This window comes from Crocodylus porosus, unplaced genomic scaffold (genome assembly GCF_001723895.1).
Source record: "Crocodylus porosus isolate Cpor-Errol unplaced genomic scaffold, CroPor_comp1, whole genome shotgun sequence".
Taxonomy (NCBI): Eukaryota; Metazoa; Chordata; order Crocodylia; family Crocodylidae; genus Crocodylus; species Crocodylus porosus.
In genome coordinates this window covers 44487275-44505466 of record NW_017728948.1, presented here as the reverse complement: position 1 = coordinate 44505466, position 18192 = coordinate 44487275, and the positions used below count along the sequence as shown (strand labels likewise).

Below are 18192 nucleotides of genomic sequence, written 5' to 3'. Positions count from 1 at the left end.
AGTGAGGGGCAGTGGCAGGACTGGGGGGGCTGCGGCTGTGGGGGAGTGAAGGACAATGACACGGGCAGGACACTAGCATATCAGGATTGCTTAGCACCACAAAGCAGCTGGGGGTGGGAGAGCCACATCTGGACCTGCGTCCTAGTAAGCAAAGGGGGCAGAGGGAGCTCTCATTTTCCATCAGAAAGAACCCAGAATCAAATGCCAAAATGTACGGGTATTTAGAATTTATATTACAATGACTGAAACAGAGGTGGGCTTCCAAACTGCTTTAAAATCGTAAATACAGTGAAAACTGTGTTAACTGGCATCTTACAAACTGGAATACTCTATTAACCTGAATTTCCAATATTTCCCAATACAAATCTTCACTTTAGCAACCAGAATCTTTGCCAAGTCTATCCATCATGTGCATTAAGTATTTCTGTTGTTTATGTTAGTTAGTGACGCTGCCAACAGAGGAGCTGCTAGGAGCCCTTCTAGTTGATATCTGCATAGGCGGAGGGAGAAAATTTGGGCACGCACCTCCCTCCCAGGCAGGAAAGTCTGCGGAAGAAGCAGGGGGAAGGGAAAAGGATCTGCACAGGGCATGGCAGGCTGCTGTTGTGGGTTGGGGCTGGGGCAGTGCTAGACTCTTCCTGGCAGGAGTGGCTGTACTGCACTCCTGTCTTCCTTGATAGGCATAACTCTCAGATAACCGGAATTTTTAGATAACCGGCACCCTCTTACCCCACTTATGCCAGATAACAAAGCTTTTACTGTATATCAGTAAAACACTGTGTTCAACTGATACCACTACATATATAGGTGTTTCATTTTAATAAAGGCAAAATGTGGATTTGGGGGGTTTTAATCACAGAATTTGCTATTTTTAAACAGAGAAAACCAGGATCCATCTGGGGGATGAGCAAAATAGCTATCTTCAAAGCAAGAGGACAAAAGTGGGTGTAGAAAAAAGGAAAGAAAAGGAGCTACCAAGCAAATACAAGATGTATTGGGAGGATTCTTGTCTAGACTTACAACCTGTTAATTACCTCCCCTTCATCTTCCCCCTTCCACTGCAAGGCACATAAGCAAAGCCAGCCAAATGCCAGATCTGCCTAAAATATACCACTTATACCTGACATGTAACCACCTTCACCACTATTTCAACTTTTAGTTTAAATAGCTAAATCAGAGTTAAGGAAGGTCCCATGGGACCTTTTGGAACACGCAAGTAGGACACAATGAGCTGATGGACAGGGACGTTTAGGCTAATTTACCCTTTCTATGGTAAATTAGCCTAAACCTTTTCTATGGAAAAACAGTCTTTATAACAAGAAATTTTTTTAACATTCAAATCAAACCAGATTTTCTTGCAAATAGAAAAAAAGCATTAAACCTCAGTAATATCTTAAGGATGGGATGTAGCTGGGACTTTGCCTTTAACTCAAAATCAATACTGATGAAAGAAAAGTGCACCAAGACTCCCACCTGTATGTGTTCTTCTGTGAGCTTTCAGATGGGAGCTTTTAGTGTAGACCTTGTTGCAACCTTCATAATCACATCTGTGTATTCTGCGTTTCCTTTGTGTGTCTGGAGATTCCACAGGTAAAGGCCGTTTCCCAGGCTGCACTATAACTGAAGGGTGATTCCTGTGAAGTTAAGTCATGTGTTAAAAATGAAAAACATTTAAAACACAATAAACTTAATTATAATGATTTATGACAGAGCCTTCTATTCTTTACCATTCCATCTCTTGGCAGGGAGAACAACATTACATGTATGTGGAAAAATTCAGAACTCAGCATTTTTATGGATTTTACCAGTAATGTTTTGATGCTTGTTGGGCTTATTCACTTTGTGGTATAATAAAACCAAAGATATTCCCCTCTGCCTGCCTGGATTTTAATTTAGTTTTACTTATGAAAGCAAAGATTTTTGTTTTTCAGTGAAATATATATTAAATTTCCAGAAAACTTTAGTTTGCAAAATTGCTTTTGTTTGCAGAATTTTCCCTCTTTAAAAGACAGCCACTTTTTAAATTGAAAATAGCTTTTCTATATTCATAAATGCATATCTTTAGCTTTACAGGCAGAATCTGTATTGTTCCTGCCACTCCTTAAAAGAGTAATTATGAATTTCCTGTTTGGTGTTGGCAGAAGGGTGCGGCCTCCCTTCACCACTGATGTCAATTCCTAAAAGTAGAATTTAAGTCTGCTGTCACACCCACAGGATGTCTGAAATTGGTTCTGAAGCTTCACAAATACAATTTTCTTGACCTGAAACCCAAAGGTAAAACACATGTACGCACACACACATTTTTAGGGGTATCATCAACTGTGTATATTAAGAATCAAAAAGTTTGACTGCTTCTAAAACTGGAAACCAACATGAAACTGACCTTAGTGGCATTGATAAGACAAAAATGCATTTAAGAAAGTAAAAAACAACACCAGCACCAAGCATTAAAAATAAAAATTCACAGTGTGCCCAGGACTATTTAACTGATAAATAGGGTTGATTTGGGGGTATTTTCTAGCTTTTAAGTGAAACTGAATATGCCACATGCACATGCTAAGATTTATCCTAGTAAAACTGGTTCTACCAGCTATAATAAGCTTTATAGAATGCAAGCCTTTTTAGCAATTACTGAACTTGCCAGTTCTTTACTAGATCCAATTACGTCTAACAACATTCAAGTGTATCTAGAGGCTATTTGTTATTTAAAGCAAGTACTTTTAGGGCCTAAAGTTCCGAAATGCTGAGAACCACAGCTGCTATTAAAGTCTATAGGAGTTGTTGGTGTTCTGAGCGCTTGATAATCAAAGCCTTAGGCTCAGCAATGCAGATCACAGAATCATAGAAAATTAGGGTTGGAAGAGACCTCAGGAGGTCACCTAGTCCAACCCCTGTGTAAAGTAGAACCATCCCAGCCAAAGCTTTGTCTAGCTGGGTCTTCAAAACCTTCAAGGATGAAGAGTCTATGACCTCTTTCAGTAACCTGTTCCAATGTTTTACTCCCCTCCTAATGAGAAAATTCTTCCTATTGTCTAACCTAAATTTTCCTTGCTGCAACTTGAGAACATTGATCCTTGTTCTGTTACCTGTTACCACTGAGAACAGTCTAGATCAGGGTTTTTCAACCTTTTTTAACAAGTGTACCCCTTCTGTCTCAAAGTTTCAGCTCATGTACCCCTTTATGTTTTTGTTTTTAACGGGGGGGGGGGCACAGTAAGGGAGGGAGTGGGGCTGGGGTAGACTCTATGTAGCCAGGGTGGGGCGTGTGACAGAGCTGCTGAGCATTGGAGTGGGGGGGCTGAGGAGGCGGGGCGGTTCCTGCTGCTGCGCACACCTTGGGAGGGACATGTGCCCCAAGATCTGTGTGGGGTGAGCTGGGACAGATCAAGGCCCCAGCAGTGGGGGAGGGAGCAGGATGGGGCAGGGCCAGGGGCTGCTCAGCCAGGGCAGGATGCAGGACTGAGCCATGTAAAGTGGGGTGGCTCCTGCTGCTACATGCAACCTGGGAGGGCATGGTGGGTATGTGCCCCCAGATCTGGGGCATGGGGGTTGGAAGAGCTGCTGCTGCAGGTTGGGGTGATGGGCTCTTCCTGGCAGGGGGCTGGACCAGGCTGTGCTTGGGGTGGGCAGCAGCAGCACTAGGAAGGGGATTGGGGGCTAAGGCAAATTTTGGGGTGGCTGCAGCCCCCCCCATGGCCCCGCTCCCTTAGGCCCCTGTGCTAAGGGAGGGAGTGGGGCTGGGGCAGGGGCAGGTGCTGGTGCTGCCCAATTGGGGTGGAGCATGGGACACAGCCATGAGTGGCTTGTCTGGGGGGGTGCAGGGGGTGGCAGCTCCCATCAACTGCTTGCACCCCAGGAAGGCACAGGGCATAGTTCTCATGGAGTGGGGCGGGCTGCAGACCAGGGCAACGCCTGGCTGTTCCTGGTGGGGGCTGGGCCAGGTTGTGCTTGGGGCAGGTGGCAGCGGTGATGAGAGGGGACTACAGGAGGGGCTGCAGCCACCCCAAAATTTGTCATAGACCCACCCTCCCCCAAAACCCTGATCCCAGTGCAGCCTGGTCCAACACCCACACTGGGACCAGTGGCCTGCAGCCCACCCTGCCCCACATGCTGATCCGGGGGCACGTGTCCTCCGTGCCCTCCCAGGGTGCGGTGCAGCAGTGGGAGCTGTTACTCCCCCTGTTCTGCCTTGGCTGGGCAGCGCCTGCCCCTGCTCCTGCTCCAGCCCCACTCCCTTCCTCACTGTGGGGGCCTATGGGAGCGGGGTTACTGGGCGGGCTTCAGTCACCCCAAAATTCACGGTAGCGCCCCCATCACCTTCCCAGCACCACCACCACCCACTCCAAGTGCAGCCTGGCTCAGCCCCTGCCAGGAAGAGCCTGGTACCCCAGGCCCAGCCTACCCTGTCCCATGCACAGATCCAGGGGCACATGCCCCCATTCCCTTCCCGGGGTTCACATAGCTATGGGAGCTGCCCCATCCTGGCAATCCCTATTGCAGCCCCCCACAACAAACTTACCAGCTGGACCTGGCTGCTCTCCATGTGGCTGAGCTGTGCTCCTGGCGCCCTGCATGCTGCGCTGTGGCTGCATGCATGCACGCAGAGTTCTGTGTACCCCCTATTAATCTTTTAAGTACCCCTAGGGATATGCATATCCCTGGTTGACAACCACTGGTCTAACTCCATCTTCTTATGAACGCCCCTTCAGGTAGTTGAAGGTTGCTATTAAATCCCCTCTCAGTCTTCTCTTCTCTAGATGATAAGCCCAGTTCCCTCAGAAGTCATGTCCCCCAGCCCCTGAACAATTTTTGCTGCCCTCAGCTGGACTCTCTCCAATTTATCCACATCTGTTCTGTAGTGCGGGGGACCCAAAACTGAACAAAGTACTCCAGATGTGGCCTCACCAGTGCTGAATAAAGGGGAATAATGGCTTTCCTTTACCTTGTAACCCCTTCTCTGCAGAGCTGCTGCCCAGCCAGTCAGCCCCCAGCCTGTACTGGTGCATGGGATTTTTTTGTCCTGAGTGCAAGGTATATCACATTCCACTGATCTTCCTGAATCCAGAGCCAGCCATCTCATCCTAGAAGGCAATCAGGTTGGTCATGCATGACTTGCCCTTGGTGCATCCATGCTGACGGTTCCTAACCACCTTCTCCTACAAGTGCTTAGAAATGGATTCCTTGAGGATCTTCTCCATGATTCTTCCAGGGACTAAGGTGAGGCTGACTGATCTATAGTTCCCTGGATCCATTATTTTTTTCTTTTCTTAAATATAGGCACTATGTTTGGCTTTTTCCAATCATCTGGGACCTCTCCTGATCACCACGAGTTTTCAAAGATGATGGCCAATGGCTCTGCAATCACATCAACCAAGTCCCTCATCACCCTTGGGTGCATCGAATCTGGCCCCATGGACTTCTCTATGTCCTGTTTTTGCAAATAGTCCCTAACCTGTTCTCTCAACTATTGGCTGCTTACTTCCTTCCCAAACTGTGATGCCAGGTGCAGTAGTTTGGGAGCTGACCTGTCACAGAAGTGAAAATTTTCTCCTGATCTGGCCACAGACAGCAACTCTTTATAGCTGTGACCAAACCCAAGTGCTTGGCTGCAGACAGCTTAAAAAATGGCTGATTGAGTGAAAAATCTGACTCCTCATTCATAGTTTCATGGTTAGTAGGGTCGGAAGGGACCTGAGCAGATCATCAAGTCCGACCCCCTGCCATGGCAGAAAAGAGTACTGGGGTCAACGACCCCAGGAAGGTGACTGTCAAGCCTTGTCTTAAGGACCCCCAGGGTAGGAGCCAGCACCACTTCTATTGGAAGTTGGTTCCAGATCCTAGCCGCCCTGACAGTGAAGTAGCACCTCCTGATGTCTAACCTGAATTTACCCTCTGCCAGCTTGTGACCATTATTTCTAGTCACTCCTGGTAGTGCTCAGGAGAACAGGGACTCCCCCAATGCCTGCTGGTCCCCTCTAACTAGTTTGTAAATGGCCACTAGTTCTCCCCTCAGCCTTCTCTTGTGGAGGCTGAACAGGTTCAGGTCCCTTAGCCTCACCTCATAGGGCCTGCCCTGCTGCCCCCTGATCATGCAAGTGGCCCTCTTCTGGACCCTCTCCATGTTGTCCACACCCCTCTTGAAGTGCGGCGCCCAGAATTGGATGCAGTACTTCAGCTGCGGCCTGACCAGTGCCGCATAGAGGGGGAGGATCACCTCCTTGGACCTGCCTGAGATGCATCTGTGGACGGATGACAAGATGCGGTTGGCCGTCCTGAATGCATCCCCACACTGCCAGCCCATGTTCATCTTGGAGTCAATGATGACTCCAAGGTCCTTTTCTGCCTCTGCACTGACGAGAAGGGAGTTCCCCAGCCTATAGGTATGGTGCTGGTTCTTCCTCCTCAGGTGCAGCACCTGGCACTTGTCAGTGTTGAATCCCATCCTATTCTCGTCTGCCCACCCCGTAACCTGTCTAGGTCCGATTGCAGCCTATTCCTCCCTTCTAGCATGCCCACATCCCCTCTCATCTTAGTGTCATCAGCAAATTTGAACAGGGTGCTTTTCATCCCCTCGTCCAAGTCACTGATGAAGATGTTGAACAATGCTGGACCAAGGACAAAGTCCTGGGGGACCCCACTGCCCACATCCTTCCAGGTCGAAAATGACCCATCCACCACCACTCTCTGGGTGTGGCCCTCCAGCCAATTGGCAACCCAATTGACTGTGTAGGTGTCGACATCACAGTCCCCCAGTTTTTTAATAAGAACAGGGTGAGAGACAGTGTCAAAGGCCTTCCGAAAGTCCAGAAAGACTATGTTCACTGCTACCCCTTTATCTAAGGATTTGGTGACCTGGTTGTAGAAGGCCACCAGGTTGGTCTGACAGGACCTGCCTCTAATGAACCCATGTTGGTTGCCCCTAAGCATAATCTCCCCAGCTGGCCCCTCGTGGACATGTGCCAGAATAATTTTCTCAAAAAGCTTACCTAGGATCGAGGTAAGACTAACTGGCCTATAGTTCCCCAGGTCCTCCTTCCTCTCTTGTTTGAAGGTGGGAGCCACGAGAGCCACTCTAAAGCATCTGGAGCAACTTGTGTATCAGGGTCTCTGTGCTTAAAAATGGCAGTGGGGGGGCTTTAACTAAAGCTCGTTGAACTACCTTTTAACTAAAGCTTGAACTCCAGCAGACTCAATTAATCAAGTCTGCTCCAACACGCTATAACTACAGTGTATCCGGGCAGCCTTGCTGCCCAATATTTCTCTTTCAGAAAGACATTCATATGTTTATATTTCAAAAATCATGTCATGATTATTTTTAAAACCATCCCATTGTCCCCACTCCCACACTATGATGGTAGCATAAGTCAAACTTTTAACTCACATAAACAAGAAAATGAAGTCAAGGATACATGTTATATTTGTTCTATTTACATCTGTCTGATGTTTAATTTAGGAAGAACTTATGCAGACAATATAGCTAAACTATTCAGCCCACTAAAGCTCACTGTAAAATATCCACAACTTTCACACACACTGAATACAAATTAATGTTATAAATAATGTCAGGTTGCAAAACAGATTCTATAAATTAGAAAATGCTCAACCTACACTTTCCTGGTTCATCTTAATTTACTCTCTTTGGGTATCTAAACATGTGTTCTGATGCATTCTAATTAGAATGCTTCAGAGCAGACTTGATTAACTGGGTCTGCATCACACTCAGATTAGAAAGCTGTAGCACAGGGGTGAGCAATTATTTTAGCTGGAGGACTGCTTACTGAGTTTTGGCAAGCTGTTGAAGGTTTAATGGGTAGCCCCACCCCTTGACAGGTGCCCTGCCCCCTGGTTGCCACCTTGTGACCAGAAGTCCCACCCTATAATCTCTGAAATTTGCCACCAGAAGTTGCCCCCCTTGTCTCTGGAAGTACTCATTTCAGCAAGGGGTTTTGCCAGCTTAGAACCAGAAAAATACCAAATTACATTCTAAAAATCAAACATCTACAACATTCGTTAACTGGATTAAAAAAAATATTTTTGTCCCGATTTACAAGTGTTTGTGTAGTGTACACAGAGGTGATTGCACAATAGCTTAAAATTGTGTGTTGTGGGGTTGGTGGGTATAGATTTGTGGGGCATTGTGGGTATGTGGGGAAGGTGTGGGTATGTCTGTGGGGGCGGTGGATAGGTGTGGGTGTGGATATGGGATTTGTGGGGAGCTATGTGGGAGGGTGGCTGGGTTGGATGAGGGAATGTGGGGGTCTGTGTATGTGGCAGTGCAACGGGGGTCCCTCCCACCCCGCACACACGCAGTCTCTCCCTCATTGCTCTACATGTCTCTCCCTCTCCCTCCCTCCTTGCAGGGACATGCGCATACCTCCCACTCTCCTGCCCTGGGGTACCAGTGCGGGTCCCATACTCCCACAGTCCAGCCATGCAGCTGGGAGCCATCTGGTGTGGGAGCGACCAACAGTAATGCGGGAAAATGGCAGCCAGGTGCAGGGGGGAGTGGCAGCAAGTGGGCACGCAGGAGCCCAGTGATAGTGGGGTGGGAGTGCAGGACCTGTACCCATGTCCCAGGGCCACTGCTGGCAGGGCCCAGAGCACGGTGGCAGGAGCATGGGCATGGGCTGGCAGGGGCTCTATGGAGCCAGGCTGGATCCCCAGTCTCCCTGCTGGCGCAGCCTGGCCTGGCTCCACAGAGCCCTGCCAGATAGGGCCCAGTGCTCCTGTCACCCTGCTCCGGGCCCCACCAGTCCTGACCCCAGGACACTGGCACAGTCCGTGTGCTCCCACCCAGCTGCTGCTGCACTCCTGTGTCTGCTCACCTACTTGCTGCCACTTCCCTGCTGCCTACTGCCACTTTCACGCTTACCTGCCCCTCACTACAGCACTCTAGGCACCACATGGTTCCTGATTGCATGGACTCAGAAGGAGCTGGCCTGGCCCAGCCTTGAGCACTGGGGTGATTGCCTGTGGTCCTCCCCTGCCTCCCTCCTCCCCCTCCTTAGTTGAAGTCCTCTCTCTGGTGGGGGGAGACAGGAACAGCCCCAGGGTCCTGCCAGGGTACATACAGTGGCAGGAGCCCCCCTTCCTCTGTGTGCCTGGATGAGCCACCTGGGCTCTGACTCTCCGCCGGACCAGCTTGGCTGGGGCCCCACTCACCCTGTGGCAGGGCACACAAGGGCATAGGTGGCAAAAGAAGGGAGGCCAACAGGGCTTAGCCCCCACACATGCAGGGCAGCAGTAGGGCCACAAGGCAAACTGGCTGTGGGCTTCTGGGGGCTGCAGCAGGGGTGGGGTGGGATGAATGCGCAGTGGTAAAGGGAGGAGTGGAGCAGGGGCCGATGCTGTGCAGCTGGGGTGGGCATGGGATGGAGCCATGAGCAGCTCGCCCAGGGGGTGCAAAGAGGGGGGGGCATGCAGCCCAAGAAGACACAGGAGACACGTGCCCCCAGATCTGCATGTGGGCAAGGCTGGGGCAGCACCAGGCTCTTCCTGTTGCAGCGGCAGTGCTGGGAGTGGGTGGGGCAGGGCTACAGCAAATTTTCAGGTACCTGCAGCCCTCCCCATAGCCCTGCTCCCAGTGCCACTGTCTGGCTCAAGAGCTGCACTGGGAAAAGCCTGGCAATGCCCCAGTCCACCCTGCCCCGTGTGCAGATCCAAATGCACACACCTCCCATGCCCTCCTGGGCTGCAGGCCCCCTGCCCCCTAAATGAGCCACTTGGGGCTCTGTCCTGCACCTGCCCCAGCTGTGCAGGACCTGCCTGTGCTTCACTCCCTCACTCGCCGCTGGTGGGGGGAGGCGGGGGGCAGGGCAGATTGAGGCCCCAGTGGTGAGGGAGGGAACGGGGCACGTGCCCCCCAGGCCTCCGCTTGTCCCACTACCCGGCCTGACTAGGCCCACTCCCCCCAGCCTCTGCTCCTGCCTGTGCCCCAATCCATCTCTCACAACTAAGGCCTCCATCTGCCCTGCCCCCACCATGGTCCTTTCCCCACAGACCTACCTGCTGGGGGAACATGCCCCCAAATAATTTTTTCTCCCTCTGCCTCAATCTGCCCACCCCCACCCACTCCTTCCCACAGACTGCCCAGCGGGGCTGGGGGTAGATCTTGACTTCACTTTTTGAATTAATCTCCCACCCAAAAAGGTTGGCGACCACTCCTTTAAACATTGTAGCTCAGCTTTTCAGCTCAGCTTTTACCACTGTTTAGTACCAGTTCAAAGAATATGTGTGGCACTTGCGATGCTCTGGAAGCACTGAACATTCAAAGATTAATGTAACATTTGTTTAAGTGCTATATGAATAGTTGTGTTCCTGGTCCAGTGACTGTTTCCTGTCTAAACTGCAGTCCATATGGGTAATCAGTTCAATTCACTAATACAGTTGTGACAAGTCTGTGGAAGTATCAGCCATGGTGGGGAAACAGCATTTATTTTGTTTAGGTTTCACAGATCCGGACAACAAAGGAGGAAGCTGTTTAAATAATCAGCTCTTTTTATACATGCAGATCAGATACAAAGGGACAAAAACTTGAGTATTGTACCTGCCAGGTCTCAGTCCCAACATATAAGATAGGTAGGTACCTGGGTAAATGTGCTTGTCATCTATATACAGCTCTATGATACATTTTCTCTTTAATGGTTTTGTCTAACTGAACAGTACCTGGCTTTGTGAAAGCTGGCTGGCCACCAGCTGACTTGATTACTGTCCCTGAGAGATATTGGAGCAGTCGGTGCACAACCAAACTCAGACCTGCAGAGATGATCACAGGGGAATGCAACCTAAAGCTCCTGTCTATAGGGAGAGGAATGTTTATCCCCATACCAAGAAGGGTCATGTCTAGTAGTCATTATATGGGTGCCCTTAAGGAGGCCAGGAAGAGCAATGGAGTAATTAACCCCAAAACTGTGATGCCTACCACTAGTTATTATCTTAGAAGACATCAAGAGAAGGCTGCTATCTCAGTGAGGTGAAAGGCCTGCTGGTGACATGTGTAGATGTCAGACTGTTTCTGGTGACCCTAGGCTGCTGGATTCAGGGATTTACTGTAGGAATCTGACTTGGATCACTTTCTCTCACCCGGGATTGGTGCTTCTGTTCCATATGGTGCTCCTGGGAGGGGGATGAGATTTTGGGGCCATGTGCCATTAGCAGTCTTCTCCAACTCCTGCTACAGCTGCTCTGATGGCTCCCAGGCATTCCCACCAGAGTGTCTGCTGCTGCTTTGGCAGAAGTATGGGCCAGACTTTTAGAATGTTCAGGGATTTTAGCAGGCTGCCAAAAATTTCCTGAGGAACATGGGAGAATGAAAATGGTGATTTTTAATACAATTTAGTACGTCTGATTGGAATTTGTTGGGGGTGGGAAAGCACATCTGTATTCTCACAGGTTCTCCCCCATATCAAGAGCTAGGAACAAACAATGGAATTGTTAATCCTTCTCTAAGAAAAGGTTGCCAAAATCTTTTTAAATAGATCTCATTTTGACAATCTAAATATGGATGTAATTATGATCTGCTGATATACTTTCAGGTTACCACCGTCTAGTACCTGTTCAAATTATACGATCAATTCTACAAAATTTCACCTGGAGAACTACACTGATATGCACCAAGGGTTCTATTTACCGTGGTTTATAGGACTAGGACCAATGTATAGTGAATTCCTAAAGTTACAAGTAAAGCAGATTTGTATAGTTCCTGTGTATGTTGTGAACATGCTGATAACTCTATTGCCAAAAACAAAGGTGAGATTACATCTCACATCATGGTGGGAGTGAGGAGGGAACCTAAACACAAAAACTTAATTCAGTTACCAACTGCAACCTATGTTTATGATATTTTTATTGGGTGCTTCAAAGCACACTGGCTTTTCCTTCAAAGGATACACATATATAGTTAAAAAATGTTGTTATATTTTATTCTTCAGCTGAAAATAGGTAGTTTTGGACTATCATTAATTACTCACTCTTGCAACATTACTTGGGGAGGAGACAGTGAAGTCATCAATGGAGGTGACATTTGTTCAGGATAGAAGTCAGTCCTAGGTGATTCGGTTCCTGGTTCTACTTTAATAGTTTTCTTTAATAGAGGTTTTTCATAAGATTCAATTACAGGCACTAGAAAAAAAGAAAAATCAAGTATGTAAAGAGCTATACAAGTTAAATGATATAGGCAACATCTAGATCTGAAAATGTAAAAATTGACCAGCTCAAGTCTTGTATATAACTCTCATTAAAATAAGACTTCTAGTTTTTGGTCTGCCTCCTGATGAATTTGAATTCAACACAAATCTCTTATCTTGACTAGGTGTAATCTGGATTGCCTCTTTTAGGATCAACAGATATATATGGGTATAAATAAGTGCAGAATCTAACCCATAAAGTCTAACCAGAATTTGCATAGCAAATACTTCATGTTTTAGCATAAGAATTACTGTCCTGACTTTTCATTTCCTAAAATGAAAATCACTTACCCAAAATAATACTTGGATATACAATTATTTGACATAAAAGAGAAACAAAACAGCAGCACCACCTACCTGGTACACTACTTGGATTCTCCAATTCATCAGCAAGAACCGTAGGCATCATTAGAGGTTGTTGGAGATGAGGAGTATACATGAAGGGAACAGGCTGGACCACAAGTGGCTGTATAACTGGGAGTATTCCAGGGCTTCTAAGTCCATGGTGTGAAAGAGCCGCCATAACTGGAGGGATTGTTAATGGTAAGGGAAATGGCTGTACTCCAGGAGGTGGTGGTGTGTATTTTTTCATAGGTGGGCTGGGTGAGGACAGAGTTAGTCCAGGTGAAGCTCTTCTGTGTACAGTCTGAAATTTTAGTGGGGAAGGAGAACTTTCAGCTGAAGGTGGTGAGCTTCGTTTGTTCACTGTTAGATCTACTGGCTCCATCTGGATTCCATTAGATAGTCCTTCTGGGGTTGAATAGAATTTATTGTGCAACATATTTGGTGTAGAATAAATGACGCTGTATTTGTTTGGCTTAATTTGATCCATGTAATTGGATGGGTATGACTGGGGAAACAAGGAGGGAGAAGAGGAGAATTAAAACAGAAACCATACGTTCTAAAAAATTCTAGCGCTAAAATTACTGATGGCTGGTCAAGTGAGGCAAACTAATAATAAAAAAGGCAAAGGCATACTACATTCATGTATTCCTTTTTTTGTTAGAGGGAGAGCAATTCAAGTCTGATTCTCTAATCGTCTGGAAATCAGTAATCAGCATGCAACAAAAGAAAAGAAAGTGCAGTATATAGATCCTCCAGATTTATTTAATTATTAAGATGTTTTATCTAAGAAAAAGTGCTTTACAAACATGTAGTAAACTTTCGTCCATCCTGCGTTATAAACAAGATAAGGGAAGTAGGATTATGCTAGATTGCTACAGAGATGCATAAACTGAGGCACCCTGAGGTTAAATAAGAACACAATTAAGCTGGAACTAGATTCTAGCAGTTCTAAACCTCAGTCAGTTATGCCTATAATTGGAAAGCACTTACTATCCCTCTTCACTAAAACCAAAGTCTATTCTAAACAAAATACTTTACAACTGAATCCTATAAGCAAGTTCAGAAGCAGTCAATGTAAGAAGTTAGAGTTCAACAAATACATTTCAAGTGTTTTTTCTTGAGAAGATTAGGAGGGAAATGCAACTAACTTACTATTTTGGAAAGGTATGTAATCTTGTAAAAGGGACAAAAGGTTTGATCCTCTGACATACTTAATGAGTATTTCCTGATTGTTAATAAGAATTCATGATGCTCATTCTATTTGAAAATTAGACTTTAATAATGCCTTTCACACTGAAGGAAAACATGTTCTTGAATAATAAATAACCTGTGGGGTCCTATTTTAAACCACTCCTGTCATAAAAAACATTTAAAAACAAATTAAATTAATACAGAGCACCATAGTACTCTGGGATGCCTTCAGATCCTTTTAAGGTTGTTACAGGTACCATGCAGCATTTGGTGTGCAAACATCTGTATGAGATTCACAAGATAAACTCTGGTATTTCAAATTGGAATATACCATGTCAAAAACCTGCTATGGTCTTTCCAAGTTCTTTGCAACAGAAGAATTGTTCTATTATTTTTCCATAATCAAAGAAATGAGTGAAAGCTGAAGGCTGGCATTTTCCTAAGGGTGCCTCAAGTCTAAGATGGATAAAAGCCACTGCTTTAATAGATAATTACTTTTAGAAGCCTATAAAATGTTCTAAGACAGGAAATGTACATAGTATAGTTTATACATTCTACTTTTTTAAAATATTACTTTGATTTCAGCATCTTTATGAAATATATTTGTGTATATTTTCCTTGGGTGTATAAGGTCTCACTTTGCAGCCATGCTTTCCCGCTGCCCTGAGGCTCTGGGGCTCTGCCTGTCCCCACTCACCCCAGCTCTTGCTGCAGCTGTCCCAGGAGTGGCTGATGCCAGTTCCCTGTGCATCGTGCCCTGGTCCAGGCAGCTGGTGTTGGCAGCTCCCAGGCCCGCTCCAGCACGGGCTGGGGTGAGTGCAGAGAAGTGGAGCCTCAGGTGCTGCGGGGTACAGCACTTATCCCAGCCCTGGCTGCAGAGGCCTGGGAGTTGCTGGCACCAGCTGCCTACTGCCACTGGGCTGCACCATACCCTGAACCCCCCAGGGCCCTGCCTATCTCCACTTACTCCAGCCCCAGCTGCAATGGCCTCGGGAGCTGCCAGTGCCAGCTGTCTCAACCAAAGCATGGTGCAGCCCAGCTACTACAGGGAGCTGGCATCAGCTGCTCCTGGGACAGCTGCAGCAGGTGGGGCCAGTGGGGATAGGGAGAGCCCTGGGGGTTTGAGGAATGGTGCAGCTTAGTGGCTACAGGCAGCTAGTGCTTGCAGCTCCTGGGGCCGCTGCAGCTGGGGCTGGGGTAAGTGCCATGCCTCACACCACCCAGGGCTCTGCTTGTCCACACTCACCCCAGCCTGTGCTGTAGCAGCCCCAGGAGCAGCCGACACTGGAACTTACCCCTATTTCTTACATTATAAAGTGGGTTCGCTTTACGCGAATTCAATTTATGCGGCATTCTCCAGGAACGCATGTACTGCATAAATTGAGGGAAACCTGTATTGTGACCAGCTTATCCAGAACTGCTCGTGAACTGTATGAAAGTATAAGCACTGCTAGATACGGCAGTAATGTTATTTATTATAATTCTAAATGATCAAGGCCACCACATATTGATGGAGTTTAATATTTAACAGTACTTAGCATCTACTAAATCTGATTAAGACCTGGGTGGAGGCTGGAATTCAAACACTGAATACATAAACTGTATTAAGTGCTTGTGTTAAACTTCAGTTATTGGCCTACAGTACAAAGTCTAGTTGGCTTTACTATTCTGTAGAAGTGTCCAATAGTACAACTAGGTATCAGTTTATTTGTAACCCAGAAAGACTTATCACAAGGTCACTAATCTGAAGCAGCAGTGTAATGAGGGGTGAGTGAATAGGGTACTAGTCCTGGGCACCAACTTAAGGGTGGGCAACAAGACTGGTAGCTGCTGCTGTGGGCCCAGGTGCCACCACCTCCCACGGCAGAAAAACTGCATGCTCTGCCTCTCATCTGAACATTTATTCATTTTGTAAAGTATGTGCCAGCTTTGGTGAAGGAACATTAGAATTCCTGGTACACTTTTTGTTCAAGTAAGGGGATCTCATGTTCAGACACTTTGATTCTGAAGCTGCAAACATTTGTGAATGTGACTAGTTTAGTTCACATGAGTAGTCCCATTGTATTCCAGTCTCCATGGGTTTTCACAGAACTAGGGTTCTACATGCCTTGCAGTATTTAAAAATTGTATTACTCTGAGGTTGACAACATATAAGTATTGTAATACTGGAACGGAAAAAATGGAGAAGACCATCCATATTAAATCTGTGATTTAAATTTTGTTGTTGGTGTTGTTGTTGTTGTTGTTAAGTAGGAGCCTGTGTTAAAGAACGTAACAGTTTTGGCTAAAACCCAGCCCATTAAAGCATTTTTGCTTCTCTCATTGGAAAACATCAAACTATTAAAACAATAGTGCAAAAAATGCTTATAAAAGATGAAGTAAATTTAGAAAATTAAGTCTTCTGCCCCTTCACCCCCAAAAGAGCCACATACCCAGTGCGACAGAAATGACAATTATATTTTTAAAAGTAGCTTTATTAGGAATTCAAACTTGCTCCTGATCTCTTGAATTGCTTTGAATAAAAGGTTTGCATTGTTGTAACTAAGCTGGCACAGATTTCACTTAAGTCAGCTATTTGTGTGCCAGTCTGGAGAGGTTGTCTTATTTTTCTAAGCTTTCCTTTACTCTGAGGTTTTATGTGCCATGTTTCTGTCTGAATTACAGAAAGAAGTAGGGAACACACTTTTTTTTTTAAAAAACTTATTAGGAAAAATTGTGTAATCTAAAGTAGTACACAAAAGAAGAAATGTGAAGTACTTTTCATACCAGGTGATATACATAAAACAATTACACAGTAACACACCAAGTCATTTCTACACAAATGAGGCATTGGGACAGCATGTATGCTGTTAATTAAACAAGAAAATAAATACCATATGTACTCAATTACAAGATGAGGCTCCCCCATTCAACAATGGGAAAACAAAGCCTCATCTTAGAATCAAGTAAAAATGCAGTACCTGCAGTTAGAAGTAGCAGCAGCAGGAATCCACTTAAGGCACGGAGCAATGTGGGACCTGGTGCAGGGGCATAGGGTGGTGTGGGACCCAGCGCAAGGCCCCCAGTGGTGTGGGAAGGGATTGGTAACAAAGGGGACAAAGTGCTTGGAAGGGGAGAAGGGGGAGCAGGTGGATGGGAAGGCAAGTAGTGGGGCAGGCACAAGAGTGGGGCAAAGGGCTGTGGTCAGCCTGCCTGCTTACCTCCCCACTGCTTGCCCCCCTGCCACTGATTTCCCTGCTGTAGCAATGGACAGGGACAAATATAAGGTGACCCTCCAATAATAAGGTCCAATACATGAAAATTTTTTAAATTTGTTATGATCTTCCATGTATCCTCCTAATTATTGGAGTGTTGTCTTTAATTTATCCTTCCCACCATTGCAAGGGGGGGCAGAAAGGGGGGAGGCCCCCATTTGTGCCTGCCCTGCTGCCACCTGCAGCCTCTGCTTTCCCCCTCCTCCCTGCCCCTTGCTCCCTGCTTCCTCTTCAGCCTCTGTTCCCCTCTATAGCAGGTGTATAGGCTGTACAATGTCGTTATGGGGCCAGGCTGGGGCCATGTTCAATACCCCAGGCTGCAGCATAAAGCAAGGGCAAGGGAGGGATAGGGACAGGCAGGGGAGTAGAGGCTGCATTGGAGAGATGGGGCCAGGGGAGAGAGGGACAAGATATTAATATGTGGAGAATTAGAAGACGCAGGCTCCTACACTGACTGTTTCAGGAAGAAAAGCTAACAGTGAAATTCTTAACAAATCTAGGACTGCAACAACTTCTCTCCCTCAGATAGAAGAGCCACCATAGTCCCAAGATTGAAAAATGAAGTAGTAATCAAACAAATGGACAAGGATGGAGCTATAGATATCTTGGCAAGACTACACCAGTGAAGCTGACAGACAACTCTAATACCAAACACTATAAAGAACTTAGGGAGGACACCACATCAGAATTCATTTTGGAACTAGAAAATATCAAATCCTTCCCATGCCAAGTTCAGGAAAATGACTTCCACTTATCCCTCATTCTCTCACCCAAGAACTGTCTATATGCTCCCAAAGATCCACAAACAAAGTAACCCTTGCAGACCCATCATATTCAACTGTGATGGATATCATCACTCAAAAAGCTATCAGGATTCATAGAAACTACCTGAAACCGCTTGTCACTCAAATATAATGTTTTTTACAAGATACCACAGATTTCCTGAATATCAGCCACCTCCCTGAGAAGGTCATACTTGCAATCATCCTGGATGTCATGAGCTCGTACACTAACATCCCACACCAAGAAGGCACAACTGCCTGCTTGAAATGCTTTTGGAAGCCTGGAGTGGATTCAGATTTGCAACAATGGGTTGTACAAATAATCCATTTCATCTCTCACCCATAACTTCACTTCTAACACTTTAATTCTAACAAATTAAAGGCACAGCCGTGTACCCCTCAATATACCAACCCCTTCATGAGCCACCTGAAGGA

The 18192-nt window shown here is 46.5% G+C and overlaps 1 protein-coding gene across 2 annotated transcripts in view; it reads right to left on the bottom strand.

Annotated features, from left to right (window-relative positions):
* KLF3 (Kruppel like factor 3) overlaps positions 1-18192 on the bottom strand; it is a 44730-nt gene that overhangs the window by 7500 nt on the left and 19038 nt on the right. For both annotated transcript variants that reach the window (XM_019553182.1, XM_019553183.1), the window contains exons 4-6: positions 12543-13035; positions 11970-12120; positions 1474-1634 (exon numbers count right to left, since the gene is read on the bottom strand). In XM_019553182.1, the coding sequence (XP_019408727.1) occupies positions 1474-1634; positions 11970-12120; positions 12543-13035 (805 nt within the window). The remainder of the gene's footprint in view (positions 1-1473; positions 1635-11969; positions 12121-12542; positions 13036-18192) is intronic.